General features: G+C 38.8%; 1 protein-coding gene across 1 annotated transcript; it reads left to right on the forward strand.

Annotated features, from left to right (window-relative positions):
- Window positions 1-1,263: 1,263 nt before the first annotated feature.
- On the forward strand, window positions 1,264-20,145 carry fhip1b (FHF complex subunit HOOK interacting protein 1B). The gene is made up of 12 exons (XM_087803423.1): window positions 1,264-1,594; window positions 5,532-5,914; window positions 7,350-7,754; window positions 8,671-8,901; window positions 10,141-10,386; window positions 10,936-11,103; window positions 12,271-12,350; window positions 14,061-14,230; window positions 14,297-15,592; window positions 16,312-16,490; window positions 16,585-16,747; window positions 17,683-20,145. Exons 2-12 carry the CDS (start codon window positions 5,786-5,788, stop codon window positions 17,991-17,993), a joined length of 3,378 nt encoding a protein of 1,125 aa, XP_087659549.1. The 5' UTR covers window positions 1,264-1,594; window positions 5,532-5,785; the 3' UTR covers window positions 17,994-20,145.
- Window positions 20,146-20,293: the final 148 nt, after the last annotated feature.

A 20,293-nucleotide genomic window follows, 5' to 3' on the forward strand; every position in this document is an offset into this window, starting at 1 on the left:
ACTGGACCTTACTTAGAATTAGGATGAGAATACTTAAAATGTAGACTTTATTAAAATAATAATGTTTTAGTTTTTTTTTTACAGGATTTTGAAGTATTTGCTGTTTTTTATGATTTTCTTCCCCAATATCACTTTAATTGAATGCATTATTTTTATTTTAAGTAGATTCTTGGTATGATTAGAAGCAATGGAAACAATTAACAATGTAATGAATGTTTATGTTTTTTTTAATTTAATGCAATATCTAAAAAGTGCTCCGAAATATATCAATGTTTTGCCTCTTTGTAGCGATAATAAGTAAGTAAGTAAGTAAGTATTTATATAGCGCTTTTCCAGACCAGGGTCAAAGGGCTTAAACAATCAAAACAGTACTCAATAGAAAATATATACTTTAAAGGTCAAGATAAAACAACACAGGAGTTCCAGAAAATCAAGGAAAAGGAACCATCAGTAGATTCTGATCCACAGACCTCAGAGCCCGAGCTGGGGTGTAAGTCTGGATCAGATCACTGATGGAAGGTCTGACCATGAATAGAAAGTAACAACCAGAATTTTAAAGTTGATCCTGAAAGAAACTGGTAGCCAGTGAAGAGATTTAAGGATCAGAGAAATGTGAGTTCTTCTACTAGAGCTGCTCAGAATTCTCACTGCAGATATTTGTATCAACTGCAGGCGAGACAGATCCTTTTAAGGTCAAATTTCTGCAAATAAATTACACTAATCTCTTTAAATGACCAAATTAAATGTAAGTTTCTCAAGGGTATGAATGCGACAAAAAACAACAACGTTAATGCCCTGGTTTACTATATAAACAATGGATCTCGAAAGGTGTTTTTAAATAAAGTTATTAAGTAAGCTTTATTTGGAACGATCTACCTCTCTCTTTGCGCTTGATGGAGTCTACTGGTTCCTTTAAGAAACATCTTAATACGTTTTTTATTTGTTCAGGCTTTTGCCTTGATTTTCTGGAACTCCTGTAGTGTTAACAGTTTTATCTTGATCTTTAAAGTATATACTTTATTGAATATTGTTTTGATTGTTTAAGCGCTTTGTGACCCTGGTCTGGAAAAGCGCTATACAAATAAAAATGACTTACTTACTTACTTATTTGTAAAGAAATTACATTTCTGGATTTAGATTTTTTAAATAGATTAATAAAAAAATATATATTTTGAGGTTACAGTTATAATGCATTATTATTATTTTTATTTTTATTATAGCAGCTTCATTCGCATCCGGTGTGGGCGGAGCCAAACTAAGATGGCCGTCGCAACGGGTCGAGTGACTGAAGGAGCATCAGACGGGATGTTTATCCGCCTCTAGCACGATGAGCAAGCGTCCGAACCAGGGAGTGGTTTGTTCGTTCGCTTCCACGCTTCCACACAGCAGACTGCACACATTTCTCGCTTTCAAATCCGAGCTCCAGTGTTCCTGTTACTCCTCTGACATTGTGGAATAAATCGAGCCGCTAGTCGTTAGCAACCTGCCAGCAGCGCAGCTAGCAGGTACCGGAGCGGAGGGAAGAAGAAGAAGAAGAAAAAAAAAAAAAACAGCGGCTCCTTAAAACCAGAACCTCACCAAGAAGTACTCCATGGTGAGTCCCTTGAGCTTTAACTAACATTTTCCCCTCGTTATATTTAAACTAGTGACTGACAAGTGAGTGGAATTGTGTCGCTAACTAGCATGAGAAGCTCCGAGCGGCAGTGAAATGCTCAGATTGTTGTTGTTGTTGTTAAACATAAACATGTAGCTTTGTTTACTATTGCGGATTGTAAAGTTCAAAAGTGACATGTCGATGTGTTTGATACGAGTTGACAGGTCGCGTGTGGAACCCAAACAACGCATTGATCTTAAACGATATCACGATATTTTCTCATATCGTTCGATATCGGTATTTCGCAATTTTTTAGCATTGTTTTTTAAAATGACAGATTTTGAAGCATGTGTAAGGAAAACAGTAGAAATACATTAGTTAACATTGAATTGACATTAAACAAACAACAAATCACGAATAATCTCCCCTTAACGAAAGTAGAAAATATAACTGTCTTTAAAACTGTGAGGTAAAATAAATGAAGTCATAAAAATATGAGGAAGCTGTTAACCGTTAACTCTAAGATTGTTGAAGATATACAAGAAACAAACTGATAGTTCGACATTGACGAGAACATTTCAACGATAACTAATGTCATTGTTATTTGTCTTTGATCTATGTTCTTTATCTTTAGACTTGAATTGTGTCATCTTGTTCTTTCTTTTTTATTTCTCGTTGTTCTTATTTTTATGAATAATCGTCTGTTTTGCTATGTCTAATTGGAAAACAATCAATAAAGTTCTACCTAACCGTGAAAGATTAATCATAGTTCACCCGCCCCCCTTCTAAAACGATATCACAATATTTTCTCGTATCGTTCGATATCGATAATTCGCAATTTTAAAGGATTGTTATTTTTAAATGCCAGATTTTGAAGCATGTGTAAGGAAAACAGTAGAAATACAGTATGTTAACATTGAATTGACATAAAACAAACAACAAATCTAGAACGTACGAAACAATCTCCCTTCAACGAAAGTAGAAAATATAACAATTAAAATTGTGAGGTAAAATAAATGAAGTCATAAAAATGTGAGGAAACTGCGAGTGTAGAAAAATACAACGTTAACTCTAAGATTGCTGGAGATATACAAGAAACAAACTGATGGTTCGACATTGACGAGGAAATTTCAACGATAAATAATGTCTTTGTTATTTGTTATTATGTTCTTCATCTTTAGACTTAGATTGTGTCATCTTGTTCTTTCTTTTTTCATTTCTCGTTCTTGTTCTAATTTTTTATGAAAAATCGTCTGTATTGCTGTGACTAATTGGTGAAAACAATTTCCCAAAGGACACTTGCTGAGGGATCAATAAAGTTCTACCTAACCTAACCTAACCTATTAATGAAAGATTAATCATAGTTCATCATCTCCTCCGGTGTGTCATCATATACATATCACGATAGGGGTAACGATATGAAAATTATTTCTAGAAATAAAGTGTAAAAAGTCCCATTTTTAAGGACGTATCCAAAAATCTATGCAGGAGTAAGAGTAAAAAAAACACATTTCAAGACTTTGTCAACTAAAGGATTATCTTGTTACTTATATCCCACTGCTGGGCAGGGTTAAACATTCTGGGACATACTTAACCACAATAAACCATTTAAGGTAGAGCAAAGTTTGTAGTATTGTCGAGTACTTGACTCTGGTGTTGTAGTATTTACAGACCACATGACTCTTGACGAAGTCGTAACTGCTTTCATTTGTTTTCAAATCAAAATATGTCCAAACATCAGCTTTAAAAGCTGCTGGAGTCACTGTATCCCCTCGTCCTCAGTCGTTGCCAGGATTTTGCACACGTTAAAATAAATATAATATATTTAAATATATTTATATATATATATATATATATTCATAAATATAAACCACAAAAGGTCTATGACAACAAAAATAGTGCTGTATTGCATGTAAAAAGAAATATCGATAGCGATTAATCACTTCATCAATATTTCTCACACCCCTAATATATATTTTTTTATTAATGTGAATCCTTGATTATTTTGTAATAAATTATTAATTCAATTCACATCATTGTGATAAGCATTCTTGTAGCAAATTGTGGTTCAATTAATGAAGTTTTAGTTATTGTCAGTCATTTTTCAGGATCTTTTTTTACATGCATATATAAATATAATAACTGACTGTAATTTGACGGCTGTTGATTATTCTTCTATAAAAAGAAAATTCTATTTAAAGAGAAAAGAAAACCTGCAGATTGCTTTACAAAATGAGGACATAGAGTTATATTGATATATATGATTTTTATTTTTATTGGAAAATGAAAGTTAAAAAATGAAGGGACCTTTAATTAAAAACCACTGGATGAATCTGAAATAAAGACTATAGTAAAGTCAATGACCGGTTGAAGATATATTGAAACAATATGTGGTAGGAAAAAAGGAAGAAAAAAAACAAAACAAGAATAATTTGTTTTGAACTAGGAAAGAGAGCATTTGTGGAACTTTTCTTTCCAATCCTTGTAAGAAAACATAAAAGCCTCCATTTCCTGGAACTTAAGCTTGAACTTTGCTCTACCTTAAATGGTTTATTGTGGTTAAGTATGTCCCTGAATGTTTAACCCTGCAGCAGTGGGATATAAGTAACAAGATAATCCTTTAGTTGACAAAGTCTTAACTGAAATGTGTTTTTTACTCTTTCTTCTGTACATATCTTTGAATATGTCCTTAAAAAAGGGACTTTTTACACTTTATTTCTGGAAATAAGTCTCTATCATTCTTTCATTAATACTTCCTCTCATTATCTGTTCTCATTTGACTCTCACTTAACAACCTGCACCACATGTGTATGAGGAATGAAGATGATGAAATTGAGAGTAAGAAGCACACGAGTTCTTTATTTTTTCAACACAGACAAAGTGCTCTTTATAGAAAGAGGTGTGGAATCTTCACAAAATTCAGTTAAATGTGTTATAAATAAGAATACATTTACATAACGGTCACAAATGGTGTGATGGATCTTCATTTTTGGCTCGGTGTTTGTCTGTTGAATATACAGTTTTTTTAAACTGCTGTTTACATAAAAAATCTTGTGATCATAAGATGTGCAAAGTTAGACAAATGTCTTCACAAGTTTTCATTTATTTTCTCTCATACCATTTATAATTTTGTAACCGAAAAGGTCAGTCAAGCACTTCTTCTTCCTGTTGCAGTATTGATATTCATCAACATTGTATCATATTATTATAATTTTTTAAACAACTCTTCAAAAAAACAAAACTAAAACAATATATACATATATATTTATGCCTTTCAAATCACGTTTTATTTTAATCATAGTATTCTTATGGTTTCTATTTCAATTAAGTGTGTAAAAAATCCAAGAACATCAACGGTATTATTATTAATTACAATCTAAATATTTACAGCTTTGCTCATTTTTGTTGTTGCAATTAATCTTATGGCAGCAGTTATTATGTAGTCCACATGTACAGGAACATTAAAATCCCGGTGCTGACTGAGGACGAGAGGATACAGTCGGCTCAAGCAGCCTTTAAAGCTGATGTTTGGACATATTTTGGCTTTTAGATATAGGGGTTTGTATTGGCAAAGATCTGGCAATACAATACATATCACAATACAGGATAACTATACAATATATTGCAATACTATAAGAACAAGGGTATAGTTGTAGTATTGTCTGAGTACTTGACTCTAGCTTTGTAGAATTGAAAGACTGTATTTAGTTCTATTAATTCAACCAAAAGAATGGAACAATCACAAGATTAAACTAAACTGTCTCGTTCCGAGAGTGTATGGAAATCTATCGTATCAACATGTATCGTGAGATCAGTGTATCGCTGTAGCCCTGGAGGTAATATAATGTACAGTCAAGTTTAAATGGGAAAAAAAAGTTCATGGTTAGTTTCAAGAGCACTAGAATCATCGTAATATATAATTTTGTTTCTTCCACAGTGAAACAAACCTGACTGGCTATGGAGTGGAGTTGCCTTCAGACTGGATGACAGGGTGTTCAAGGAGACCAGGGATACAAAGTTCTGAAGCCTTTCTTTAATGTCCACTGACTCTCATTGACACCTCTTGTCCGTTCCTTTCCCCTTTTGAGAGATCTATCCCTTCTTCAAAGTCCTCTTCACCTCCCCCTCCCACACCGCATTTTCTTTTCCAATTCCTCAAAACTCGTGGTTTTGCCACCCACTGTGTCCAGTATGAGTTGGCTGAGCAGGCTTAACCCCCGGGGTCCCGGAAGCCGGACCGGACGGAACGCTCCTCTGTCCGGCCCTTGCACTGCCGACCCCGAGACCTGCCTCATGGTGTTCGAGAACCACTGGAGACAAGTGAGTTCTTAATTGACAATGATTCATGATCGTGTAATCTCATCAACGACAACAGTGTGTCGTCAATATGTTCTTATCCAAGTCAAACACATGCTTTTCCGCCGTTTAATCACAACAGAACATGTTTGTTTCCTGTGTAAATTCAACACATTTTTGTTGGATTGTCTTGTTTCTTTGTGGTGATGACAATAAATATTTACATTTAATAATATGATCTAAATACAATTAAAAAGAGACATTACTTTAAAATGGCATACACTGTCAAAATTTGACTTAATATTAATTACTAATTTAATAATAATCGTTTTCGAGTAGTGCTGTTAGAAAATTTGATATGGCAATGTGTTTTTTCTTTACCATACTGTCAGTAATTATAATATTAATAAATGTATATATATTATTTTATGGTTAACAGTTCAAAGTGTTTAAAATTAAATATTTAAATTAATTAAACTCCTTTCTTGCAATTAAAACGAAAGTATTGCGTATTGCTTCCAGCCGCTAGATGGGAGCACTAATTACGTCCCGTGCAGCTAAATGAACATTAAAATCCTTCAAGATCCCGGTGATGACTGAGGACGAGAGGATACAGTGACTCCAACATCTTTTAAAGCTGATGTTTGGACATATATTGGAAATAAAATGAAAGCAGTAACGACTTTGTCAAGAGTCATGTGGTCTGTAAATACTACAACACCAGAGTCAAGTACTCGACAATAGTATAAATATATCCTTGTTACTACAGTATCTCAATATATCGTTTTGTTGTCCCTGTATCGTTATACTTATCGGGTCGCAAGATTCTTGTAAATAAAGTCTAAGTCTAAGTTTCCAGAAAAATTCTCACAAGAACTTTATGTTACCATATTGGGAAAAATAGACCTTTTTAAATTCAGTATACAAATAAAATTACTTTAAAATAAAAGTATGGTTCTGCCATGCATGTTATACTGACAGGATTTGGTAAAATTCAACATATGTTTATTGAAGTGTGTATAGAGACAAATTCTAAATAAATTAAATGTCATTTGAGTTTTATACAGCAACTATAATGGTCATAAAATAGAATATTATATGAAGAAATCAATAGCAGCAGTGTGTTTTGTGTCAAGATAGCGTTACATAAACTAATAACTTAGAGAAGGTTTCACGTGCTATCATCTATGCAGGCATGGAAACCCGTGACTAGATGGTGTAAATGATAATCACTTGCATTAACACGCATGTGTGTGAGTCCTTGTGGTTATTGGTGATGCTGATAAGCAGATTTACATCTTAAATATTTCCAATAGATACAGAAGATTGAGAGTAAATATGTGTGTTTTAGAAATATACAAAATAAGTAATTAGTGGTATAAGATGTTTATCTGCAAAAAAAAACAACATAAAAGCTGATGATGATTATTTAAGTAAAAAACATTGATTGTGATTTCAGTTGTTCCGGGTGTTGGATCAACACGACACGTCTTCATCCAGCGATGACCTGATCGCAGTGAGGAATCACACGGATCAGATGCTGTGTCTGCTGGCGGAGGAGCGGCCGTTGGAGGGCTTCGAAGGCTCCTCCAGTTTGCCGCCGATGGGTCCCATTCTGGAGCTCGTGGTCACCGAGAACATTCTCGAGTGCCTGGTTCAATGGCACCTGCGTCGCGGGTTGGACCCGGAAAGCCAGGGGGCGCTGCTGAAGCTGTTCGAGATGCTCATCGGTCAGTCCCAGCAGCCCCTGCTGCAGCACACTGCCGTCCTTCACCCGCTGTTGAGGCTGCTGGGAACATGTGCTGACCCGGATCTGGGGTGTCCCTCATCCTTGGAGAACAGCCTGGTTCTGCTGCTTAATCAGGTTTGAGTCCACCGTGTCAAATGTATATACTGATCTGGACTGTAAATATTTGCATTATGGGGATGACATTCTCAAATTGGACACCAAAATACATGTTTCCCTTGGAATATTTTTATCTACGTTCCCATTTTTTCCAAAACAAAAATAAGAACAGACAAATTTAAATAAAAATAATCTAAAAATGTGCAATATTACACGGGGCCAGTTGTTTCAAAAATATATATAATCTTGATTAAAATGATCCGGACTTGGAAATCTAATTTTTGCTATCCAGCATCAGGTCATTTATTTTTCTTTTTATGAAAGTCTTTGAAAGCATCATTGGATTGGATTACCCTAATCAAGATACAGTTTTTAAGATCACCAAATCCAGATTACCTGTGCTCTAAACGCAAGAAGTATTCACAATGTTGGCTACCAGCGATTTGAAGAATAATAGGTGTGACTTTAAGTTTAATTTTGTGTTTAGGTTAAAAAATAAAAATGTGTATTTATGGCTTATTTTATGAAAAATGCTTCGGAGTGACAACAAAAAATAATGAACCTAAACTCGTATAGTGTAGATTTGTTGTAAATTTAAAAAATGTTCAGGGTTGAAATTATTTTTGACAGTTTCATCTCTGATTATTGTTTTATTTTAATGAATATACAGTGTTGAAGGACAGAAATGTATTCATGTTGGTTTGTTATTCAACTTCAGCACTGCAACAGTTGAACAAATCAAGTGGATAGTATTCTATAATATTAATATAGGTTTTAGAATGTTGATGCATTTCTTTTCTGAAATCCACCTTGTACTTGTACAAACTAGGATTAGATTTAATGATCGAATCTGATTTCACAATCTTTTTTTACCTTCTGAACGACCCATTTTCCACGCTTGACATAACTTCCATTTCTGTTACATCCTGGATAGATATGCGTGTCCATGGCTCGGCAGCCTGTGGTTCTGGAGATGCTGTTCCGGGCGGCACCGGCCCAGCAGGGTTCCACCAACCTGCTGATCTTCTCCCTTCTAGTGCCATTTATACACCGAGACGGAGCGCTCGGCCAGCAGGCCCGGGACGCGCTCCTGCTGGTCATGGCGGCGTCGGCAAGCAACGAAGCTGTGGCTCATTACATCACTGAAAACTCCTACTTCTGTCCGGTGAGGAAGACGTCTCTGTTATTCTTGCTCTTACACAATCCATTATCCATCATCAAAGTGTTTCAGTTGATGTCAATTTAATCTGGATTCAATGAAAGTTTTTGATAGTTTGACCATGTATAACCAACTTACAATATATTGGTCATTGTTTAAACCATTATATATTTGAGTAGCAGATTAACTTCAACACAATTTAGTGCGGCACTAAATATTAAGGGTTTTAGAAAGTATCACAATATATTGCATTATTATTTTCCACGCTAGCGCATCTACAACAATGTATTGACCATTTTATTTTCTATTATACTGTAATATTTACACTGTTTGTAAGTATGGTAAGTAATTTATATTCGTACAATCCTGCGAGATCCCGGCGATGACTGAGGACGAGGGGATACAGTGACTCCAGCAGCTTTTGAAGCTTATCTTTGGACATATTTTAGTTTCAAAAGAAATTAAAGCCATTACGACTTTGTCAAGATTCATGTGGTCTGTAAATTGTGTCACACCTGAGTCAAGTACTGGACTATACAACAAATATGAACTTGTTCCTACAATATCACAACACGTATCACAATATTTCACGGCAGATTTTTGCCAATACACAGCCAACTAAATGCCACACCCACCTTATCTATGGTACCAACAAATCGGTGAACTCCATGATGCCTTTCTACATACTGCTCCATCTAATGACGGCTAATTGGTCGCGACATACGGTATTTAAAATTTAAATTCTACTTCTTTGTTGCTATGTCAGAAGTGATCGACAGCTGTGATTGGTTGGCACAAGAAGGTTGTTTAGAATGTTGATACCTCATATGAAATGTCAAGGTTTGCCGTTTCAAATCTATGTTGTTCATTTAAAGTGAAAACTTAGATGGTCTCTACTTTGATGGTTTATAACGCGATGGGTGGTTTTAGAACGAAAGCCCTGCAATAAACAAGGTACTGCTGTAAAGTCTATAATCAGCAGGCGTGCATCAGTAGAATAATTATCTGACTGATCTGAAAACTGTTTGTCGTTGTGGCTGCAAAATTGTGTCTCTTTTTCTTCACTGATGTTGTGATGATAACAAAAGCAGAACATGAAGTTTATCAACGCTTCTCAGCTGTAAGACTTCCTTCGTTTAAAAAGAAAAAAGTAAACTTTTTCAAAAATGTCCCTCAAAATGTATACAAGAACAATAAGTAAAAAGTCACATGGTTCTTTTTGTTGACTTTACTTTGTCTCCTCAGGTGTTGGCGACTGGCCTGAGTGCCCTCTACTCCTCCTTACCCAGGAAGATTGAGGTTCGGGGTGACGACTGGCACGCCCTGCGGCGCGAAGATTGGATCGGCGTCTCGTCGCTCGTCTTGTTCATGAACTCCCTGGAGTTTTGCAACGCCGTGGTCCAGGTCGCTCACCCGCTGGTCCGCTCCCAACTCCTGGACTATGTCCACAATGGCTTCCTGGTGCCCGTCATGGGTCCTGCACTCCACAAGGTAGGAAGTGCAGAGAGATGAGTTGATGTACTCTCCGTCCATTAGAAAACTTTCTCATCTTTAGGGGTGTTTGAAAATATCAATATGAATAATATATATAGTCACATTATTTTCCAGTATAATTTATTCAGTGTTTATTTTGGGTTTGCAATTAAACTCCCAGCCACTAGATGGAAGCAGCCATTACGTCCTCCACTGGCTGATGTTTGAACATATTTTGGTTTCAAAAGAAATGAAAGCAGATACGACTAAGTCAAGAGTCATGTGAACTGTAAAAAATGTTCCAAGCCAGAGTCAAGTACTCGACAATACTACAAATATGTCCTTGTTTCTACAGTATCACAAAATATTGTATTGTTGTATTGTTATACATATCAAATCATCAGATTCTTGTTATTTGAGCTGCCTTTTAAAACGATACATTTAAATTAATAATTTGACAAAATTAAGTTTGCTCTAATAGTTTGTTTTTTTAGAAAAGTATTATGATCCTTGCTGTTATTACAGTGATTTTTTTTTTTTTTTTTAAACATCTGTGTGTGTTTCTAGTCGTCGGTGGACGAGATGATCGCCAGCACGGCGTACCTGGATCTCTTCCTGCGCAGTGTGACCGAGACATCGCTCCTGAAAACCTTCCTGCGTTTTATCCTCCTACATCACCTCGACAATGACTCCATCCTCGACACACTGGTCACACGTATCAGCAGCAATTCCAGGGTGTGTGCACTCGTTTTGTTTTGCCATGTGAGGGGAACGGAAAGCGTTTAAGAACATGTGACTTACGCTTACGACTGAAGGATTTAAGTATTTTTGGATTTAAAGACTATTTTTGATTATTTTCCTCAAATCAAACTCTAAATGTATAGAAACATTAAGAGGAAATACAACATTAAATGCAATTAACCATTTGCAAAAATTAAAAATAAATCAATAATTGATTTCAAATGAATGTACTACAAACATGCATATACATTAGATGCATGTGAAGAACTAAAAGTAACACTGTGATAAGCGAATGCTGGCTTTGGTGATTGACTTTACGGTACATGATAACATTTAAACATTCAATTATTTGAACATTACTCATCGTAAATCACCAGTGTAAGATGCAGAAAAGTTAAATACATTTTAGATTAACCAGGCACCACCTCATTGAGTGGGTTATGCACAATTTAGCACGATGAAAATGAGGTGATTGGAGCGTTAATATTTACCTGTTTTCATGGACTGCTGTTACGTTCTTTTTCCTCTAAAGCAAGGGTGGCAAAACAATCGGGCAAAGGGACCAAAGAAATGTTATATTTACCAAACTATTTATATAGTATACTTTTAGTTTTATACTTTTATAGTAAACTTTTTTTTAACTTAGAAATAGCTGTATGTTGATGAAGATAAAATCAGTTCCTTATCTTAAACACTGGCATCTTTTTATGTCAGAATATTAACATGAACATTAATCTACTTTGAGCCAACCGTCCTAATGGACCGCATGCTCTAAAGGCATATGCAGGCGTAACATTTCATCAGTAGCAAGAGTCATCGGCTTTCCTTAGAAACGCAGCTTTGACGAGAACACAAGTCCTAGTTTTTGTCAAATAATACTAAAGCAATAGTTCTGTTCGCGGAGGTTTTGTTGTGGAGATCATGTTTGGTCACTGCACTTGCAGCTTCGGATGAGCAAACACAATCTGACATTCAACCCTCCATTCACTTGGATGAACATGTCTGACACGGTTTCATTTTTTGAAAACCAAGCTTTTTAAATACACAGGAAACGATGTGATGACGATAAGAATCAAGAAAATATTGGTTTCTGTATACTGCAAACAAACAAAAAACCCACTGCCTTGTTAAAAGTAAGCATTTGTCTTATGTGTGTTGCAGCTCTGCATGGTGTCCCTCAGCCTCTTCAGGACCCTCCTCTCACTGAACTGTGAGGACATCATGCTGCAGCTTGTTCTCAGGTAACTATTAAGGTTATATAAACACAATAGTAGTAAATCCTGGTTGATGATGATCAAATGAAGCTGCTTTAACATGCTTGTTAGGCTAATCTATATTGTCATGATCTTTTAACGCAATCACATTTAGTAAATGATGAAGAGATTATCATCTAATCTCTCCTCCGTATGTCATAGGCCTCATGTGTTGTCATTGTAAGGACAAGAAGGATTCTAAAAATAAACAGAATGATAGGATAGTTTCTTCTTCTTCTCCTCTCCTTCAACACCATGGTTTCAGATGTCGGATGGAACATTGAAATGTTTATGATGGCTTATTGTCCTGAGTTTTGACCAAAATTCAGATCATTCTGCTGCATAATAATGCAGAAGATATTTTTATAATTGAAAAAACAGTCTTCGCTTGATGATGAGCTGAACACCTCAAAGACCAAGGAGCTGGTCTTGGACTTCGGGAGGTCCAGGACAAAGCCACGTCCAGTGTCCATCAGAGGCGACGAGGTGGAGATAGTTGACAACTATAAGTACCTCGGTGTGTGGATGGACAGTAAACTGGACTGGTCCTGCAATACAGACCATGTATATAAGAAGGTTCAGAGTAGACTGTACTTTCTGAGGAGGCTTCGATCATTTAACATCTGCAAGAAGCTCCTCTGCATGTTCTACCAGTCTGTGGTGGCCAGTGTCCTGTTCTATGCTGTGGTGTGTTGGGGTGGAAATGTGTCCAAGAGGAGTGTCAACAGGTTGGACAGGTTGATCAGGAGGGCTGGCTCTGTGGTTGGAATGAAGCTGGACTCACAGGTGACAGTTGCTGAGAGGAGATCATTGAACAAACTACTGTCCATCATGGATGATGACAGTCATCCTCTGAACACTGTCATCAGTGCGCAGAGAAGCAGAATGAGTGCACGAATGCTCCTACCCAGGTGCAAAACTAATAGACTCAAGGACTCATTCATTCCTCGGGCTATTCAATTGTACAATTCTGAGTTCAGGGGCAGGAGTGGAGTGAGAGTATCTGGATGTTCTGTTCTATGTTAGTCTTTGTATCCTTTGTCTTTGTTTTTTTTCTTTGACCTATGTTCTTTGTCTTTATCTTTGTACTTAGATTGTGTCATTTTCTCTTACGCTTATGTTCTTTTCTTATTTTATTTTTTATGTATTATTTTTTATTGTTTATGAAAAATTGCTGGCTACTAGGAAATACAATTTACCTTACCTTACCTTACCTTACCGTATGATATATTTACAACTGTCGACGATTATCAAAAATATCCCCTTTTTATTCATCGGTTTGAATACAAATTCAAATTTCCATCTAATTTTGTGACACCTCAGCAAGTCACAGACCACTACAGTATGTGAAGCCACTAGAAGTACTTGTGTTTTAGTCAAATATTTCTGACTTGCTCTTCAACTTCTGCAATGAGTCAATGATTTACTGTTGGCCAAGTATGACTGAGCTCTAGAGTGACTCATAGCCGCAAGTCACATGTCCCAGGCAAAACATTTGGGCTGGATTATGTTGGGCAGGCTACATATGAGCAAAACATGGGTCACACGATCGAGTTCGCTTATCTCTACTAACGGACAAAATCGTTCTTCAACGCCTTTGTTTAAAAGAACCTTGATGGTCATCACTCAATCATCAGTTCTGATAAAAATGAGCTAAAATTCAATATTTTAGTTTTTGTGTGGTTCATTTATCGACAGGTATTTGCTGCCCTGCACCCACCTGATGCTGAGTCAACGCAGGTCCATTAGGGAAACCGACATCTACGGGAAGTCTGCTAACAAGTTCCTGTCGCTCATTCCTGAATGTTGTCGTGTGAGTGTGGCGCCATCTGCTGACCGAGAAGAGGAAGCTCCGTTGTGGGGAAGAGGTGAGTAGGATCTTTGAAAGTCGTGACGATGTTTAAATCTGTGGCGTTTTGTCTGCCTGAACACAGAATCCCCGGTTCCGCCTAGACCAAGCACACCGTCCCGCCTGTCCTTCTTCATACGCCAACAGAGCAGCGGTGGATTGGGGGGACCCTCCACCCCCACCGGCGTGGAGTCGCTGCAGCCGGGGTCTTCCAGCTCCATGTCCCCCGACGGCGTGACTCACCAGCATGGCCAGTTGGACTGCCTGGAATGGGACTCTGGCTATCTCGAGTATCTCAAAGACGCCAGGAGAGGCGTGGAAATCTGCTCGTGGGCCTGCCGGGACTGGTCAGCTCCATACGACGGAGAGAATCCCTCTGCGAACACTGCACCCCCGCCGCCTCTTCCCCCGACATCCAACCCCTCTCTGGCCATGTTCCCGGAGCACTTCTCGTTGCAGCACTCGGGTGGCAGCGAAACCCCTCCCGGCCAGCAGAGGGCGGCGGTGGTGGCGGCGGCGCGCTCGGAGTGGCCGAGCAGCGAGCGAGAGAGCGGGGAATGGGACGTGACCATCGGGAAAAACAACTGCATCAGCCTGACGCCGCGCTCCAAGAAGCGCAGCTTACAGAGAGAGGAACTCCTGCCAAAACCAGTTCCTCCTCTGATCCCTTCCTGTTCGTCCGACGACACGTCATCAGGGTCTCGCCAAGCGTCGTCCGCTGCGCCTCACATTCCAGCCACTGCCATCACCGTCAGCTACCAGGCCGTGTACAACGGGGCAATAAGGCCGGACAACGTCTGCTCTCGGGGTCGGGATCGAGAACTCGAGGTCAAGAAAGTGAAGAGGGACTTCGGGGAGACCCAGTTCTTGGACGAGAACGCCAACGGATCCATCGTCACCTGCACATCCCAGACCTGCCCTACCCTCTCACAGTCCATGTTTACCAAGAGCGACTCGAGTAATGCGACGCCTCACTGCACCACCTCCCTCAGTCAGCCCAACAGCGATACCTCATACTTGCAGGGTGCACTCTCAGATCTTCCAGAAGCCAATAACACACAACAGTCTGTAGAAAGTCTCATCAAGGAGCTGCTGGAACAAGCTCCGGGAGACCCTCAGCTCCCCGGGGACTCCAATGGTCAGGGCATCAGCATTGAAGCTTTCACCCAGGAGCTGAGAGAGCTGGAGAACAGGGTGAAGGAGCGCGGCGGCTCAACCGACCGACAGGAAGAGGTCGCCGTAGAGACGCAGGAGGAGGACCCAGCACTGCCCGGCGGCTCCGAAGCGAAGGTGATCGGCAGCTACAAAGCAGAGCCGTCTGCGGCGAGCGTTTGTAGTCCTGCTAGACCCTTGAACCAGCCAGCATCTCAGCCCTACACAGGTACCCCCTTTTTCACAACATGCGTCAGATTTACAAAAGAACTGAGACAAGTCTTCAAAACACTCTTAGATCCAGATGGAACTACTGTGTATTGGCAAGAATTTAGTTTACAATACGTCTCACGATACAGGGGCAATGATACGATTTGTTGCAATAATGTACTTACAGTATATATTTTAGTTTTATTTAACTTTAAATGTGAAATCTTAACAAACTTTTCTCAAGACACATTACAGTTTAAATAAGACTATATGGGAGGAAAGAAAAACTGGTACTTCAACAATGAGTGAATCACATTGTGACAGTGGCGAGAAAAAGCTATATTTGTAGTATTGTCGAGTACTTGACTCTGGTGTTGCAGAATTTACAGACCACATGACTCTTGACGAAGTCGTAACTTTTTTCATTTGTTCGAAATTCAAAATATGTCCAAAGATCAGCTTTAAAAGCTGCTGGAGTCAACTGTATCCTCCTGTCCTCAGTCATCGCCAGGATATTGCTGAATTTGGCTTGGGGTCTGCTGCCGGAATAGCAACATAAATTAACAAATGCTGTGAATATTCACATTCAAATAACACATCTATACAGTGCTGGTTTGAGAAGTAATATCCGATATTTAAGTTTATTTATTTTTGTCTGTCACTATTGGTAACTGAGACGCCCCCTACAGGCCAAAAGAGAAAAACATATCTTTTGTTAATATTTCACTCCCTCTGCAGGTCCTTTTATGATGGTTCTGTTTGCCAAGCTGGAGAACATGCTCCAGAACTCTCTGTACGTCAACATCCTGCTTACGGGCATCGTGGCGCAGCTGGCCTGCTACCCACAGCCCCTCCTCCGCTCCTTCCTGCTCAACACCAACATGGTCTTCCAACCGAGCGTGAAGTCTCTGATCCAGGTGAGGCATCAACATATATATATGTATAAATGAACGTACATTTTCAACTTCCTGTTCTCTGTTTCACCGGGATAACTTTGTAACCCAAAACCAGGTGCTGGGTTCCGTCAAGAACCGCATTGACGCGTTCGCCGCCTCGCACGAGGAATTTCCCGCCATGTTGAAGAAAGCCCAGCAGTACCTGGTGGCCCGAGGGAAGCTGGACTGGAGCGACTCGCCTGCTGCTGTGCCTCCTCTGCGGCGCTCCGACTCACTGGGTGAGAAGCTTCTCCACGTTAGGCAGGGGCGGCACACTTTATTGGGTTAAATGGGAACGTCAAGCCAAGCAAAATAAGAAAGGATGACAAAAAAACATCCTAAATATGGTGGAAAAGAGAAAAACGTCAATAAAAAAAAAGAAATGGATAAATTAATATTTAAATGTTTTATATAAAAGTTTGTATTAAAGATGTTCAACATAAAATGTATAACTATAATTTCACTGTAATTTATTGAACCTTTTTTTTTTCTGAAAGAAAATGTCAAAAGAGAGGGAAGATAAATAGGTTTCCTTAAAGAGAAAAAATTGGCAAATAAAATGTTTAATTATTGTCATTATTGATCATTTTCGAAGCTGACATGAGGCTCAGTCAATAATTTTCATTAATACAAATGCAAATATTTAGGATCCAATAAAAGTTTAAAGTTTAAATTTGATTAAACACATTGATTTGTGATTTTACAGTTAAAAGGAGTAAAATAAAAGTGTATTCTACAAAAGAGAACAGAAAAGGTTAAATGTAAAATTTTGAAAAAAAGAGCAAAATTAAACTGCGAGTTAAAATTATTATTAAATAGTATCTTTCATGAAACTTTTTTGATCAAATTTTTAGTTTTACCTCTCAGGGCCACTTAAATGCACTAAAACGGACTTATTTGGCCCCCGGGCCTATTAATTTTTCAATTAAATTAATACCAATAATAATTTTTGATCTTCAATAAACTGCAGTTGCACCAAACTATGATGTGAAAAATATAGAACTAAGGGCCACTTTTAGACCTTTGTCTGTAACTTTACAATTTAATTAATTTAATATTGTAATTTTTATTTATTTTTTCAACTTCCTGTCCCTCAGACTAAGATTTATACGATTTTATTTTTTTCTACCAAGATATTCTTGAGTCAAGAGTCTAAACCTTCGTCCGTTTGCAGTGAAGAGCCGCAAGCCGTCCCTGGGCGACCTGATCCTGCGACACACCAACAGTCCGACCCGGGCCAGGAACGCCGCCCAGCTGGCCCTGGCGCACGTGCGAGTGGGCGGCCAATCGCTGCACAGCGCTCTCTTCAAGGGCGGCGGAGGGGGCGGAGTCACGGGCCTGGAGAAGCAGGCGGAGGCGCTCCGGGTCAAGAACGCCGTCTACTGCGCCGTCGTCTTCTCCGAGTTCCTGAAGGAGTTGGCGGCGCTGGCTCAAGAGCACGCGGTCAGCCTGCCCTTCCCTCACAGTCGGAGGGCAGAGGAGTGAAGGCTGCCTCTGGGGTGGTGGGGGGGGGGGGTAAAAAAAAAAAAGAAGGGAATACGAAAAAGAGTTTTCTACCAAAATATTCTATGATCAGACACGTGTACATATCTTGTAATATATTTACAGTCAGAAGATTTAAGCTTGAAGTTTGTACATACATGCGTCAAAGGGAAACGACCTCCGGGCGCATCCTGGCGGTGAAAAGGGAAAAAAACCTTTGACCTCGATGGGTTTAAATAGTTTGGCATTCATAGCGAGCCGGTCGATGATCAAGTCTGTCGGGGGTTGATTCGCAGCAGCTACAGTCACGTGACCACGAATGACCGTTTCAAGGCCAAAATCCTTTTCTTTTTAAACGTTTAAACCTCCAGTACGGTAGTTTTACCTTAGTTTAGTCGATGGGATCTTCAGGCGACACTAAAGCTCCCCAAAAAAAAGTCCCAAGAACCCTTGGGAACATACGCACCTTGATGTCTTGTACTGGCCAGAAAACACGAGCACTCGACTAACTATGTTTGTTTTTTAAAAAAAAAGCTTTTTTTTTGTTTTGAACTCGCGGAGAACCATCGATCGTTCTTAGTTTGACTCTTAAATCCTCATTTAAGCCAAGATGGCGAGCGCGTGGAGAAAGCCTGAACTGCCAAAACGAAATCCCTTCCACTCCAGTCGATCCGAGGATCAGCGTCGTAAAGAATGCAGTGTTTATGAAAACGTCTCCACGTGGAGAGAGATTGCACACGGGGAAAATTCTACCCATGCAGTTTTATAGTGTCGTTAAAGAGATTTTGTGTTTGTTCCTTAAAGTGATAGTTCACCCTAAAAAAATTCACTCATTTTCGACTCGCCCTCATGTCGACTCGGAATTATTTTCAGAGTAATCTGTTCATTTTTAGGCAGAAATGTACGTGCGCGCTAATGTGGCGTCTGATGCTAACTTCATCTTCGTCCGAAAAAACTCTTAAAAACGTCCAAATACCTCATCGTCCGTGACGTCCATCTTGTGCTGAAGCCTCGACGCGAGGAATTGTTCGGAAAACGATTGAAGAAGTTTATATTTTAAGAGTGTTTTTAGCAGAAGCTAAATGGCTAACAACTGGTGATATATAGCATGTTAGCATTTTAGCTTCTGTAACGAACTCATTTAAAATAAAGACTAATTAATAATATATTTAGGATTATTCCTTATGTCGATGCTTCCGTACAAGAGGGACGTTAAAAAATGAGCAGTATGGAGGTTTTCAAGTGTCTTTTTGGACGAATTAAAGTGAGTCACGACTGTCGATCGAAATACGTTTTTGTCTATAACTCTTAAAAAAAGAACAGATCACTCTGAAAATAATCCCAACCCTTAGTCGACATGAGGGCGAGAAGAAAACGAGTTTGAATTTTGGGTTGAACGACCACTTTAACTGTGCCAAGCGTGTCCAGAAACCTTCATGTTTGACCACTTCTTCAGTTTGAATCTCTCGCGCTGAAGTCTTTTTCTTCCTAATTTGCACCTGATAACAAGCGACTTTAGAGATTAATTTTTCATTATCAGCTTCAATAACTTCTGGCAAAACTGGATCCTTACGTCCCCCCCCCCCCCCCCCCATTGGCCCATTCTCCAGACCCCGAAAAAATGATCTTCTTCTGGGTTGTTGTGTTACGAGCAGGTTGTTTTTTTTTAGCCAAAATATCGTCCAGGACGACGCTGAAATTGTCGGAAAAGTGGGATTTGAAATGAAAAAAGTTTTCAGTTGATTTAAATAATTTTACTCGTAATAATGTTTTTTGGAATCTTAACTGGAATTTAGAGGTCATAGTCTTGACGTTGCATTTCCTGTTTGTTTTAAAACCTTCCGTTGCAACTTCCTGTTTCGACGTTGCCAAGTCGGTCTTTTTTTTCCCCCCAATCTCAGCCGTGATCTATGCAAACCTGCCCCAAAACCACCACCTGAACCGAACCCCGGAACGGGAGAAAAAAACGAAACAAAAAACCAACGTGAACAGATGGAACGAAAAATAACGATGAATGTTTGCGAAACAATATTTTTCTATACTTTGAGAATCAACGTGGTCACAAGAAAAAAAAAATGGAGGATAATCTGTGGGATTAACACTACGATGAAAATGTTTGTATTAATTTATAAAAGTCTTTGCCAGAGCAATATCACCTGTGTCCCCCCACACTCTCGCCTTTTTATTGGTTCACACTCGCAATGCATTGTGGGATATGTGCAGAAGAAGCAAAAACTAAAAGGATTGGTAGAAACTTTTTAAGTAAACAAAAGACGAGAGAAGTTGAGCAGATTTATTGAACA

This window comes from Callionymus lyra, chromosome 12 (assembly GCF_982586985.1).
Source record: "Callionymus lyra chromosome 12, fCalLyr1.hap1.1, whole genome shotgun sequence".
In the NCBI taxonomy this organism is placed as follows: Eukaryota; Metazoa; Chordata; class Actinopteri; order Syngnathiformes; family Callionymidae; genus Callionymus; species Callionymus lyra.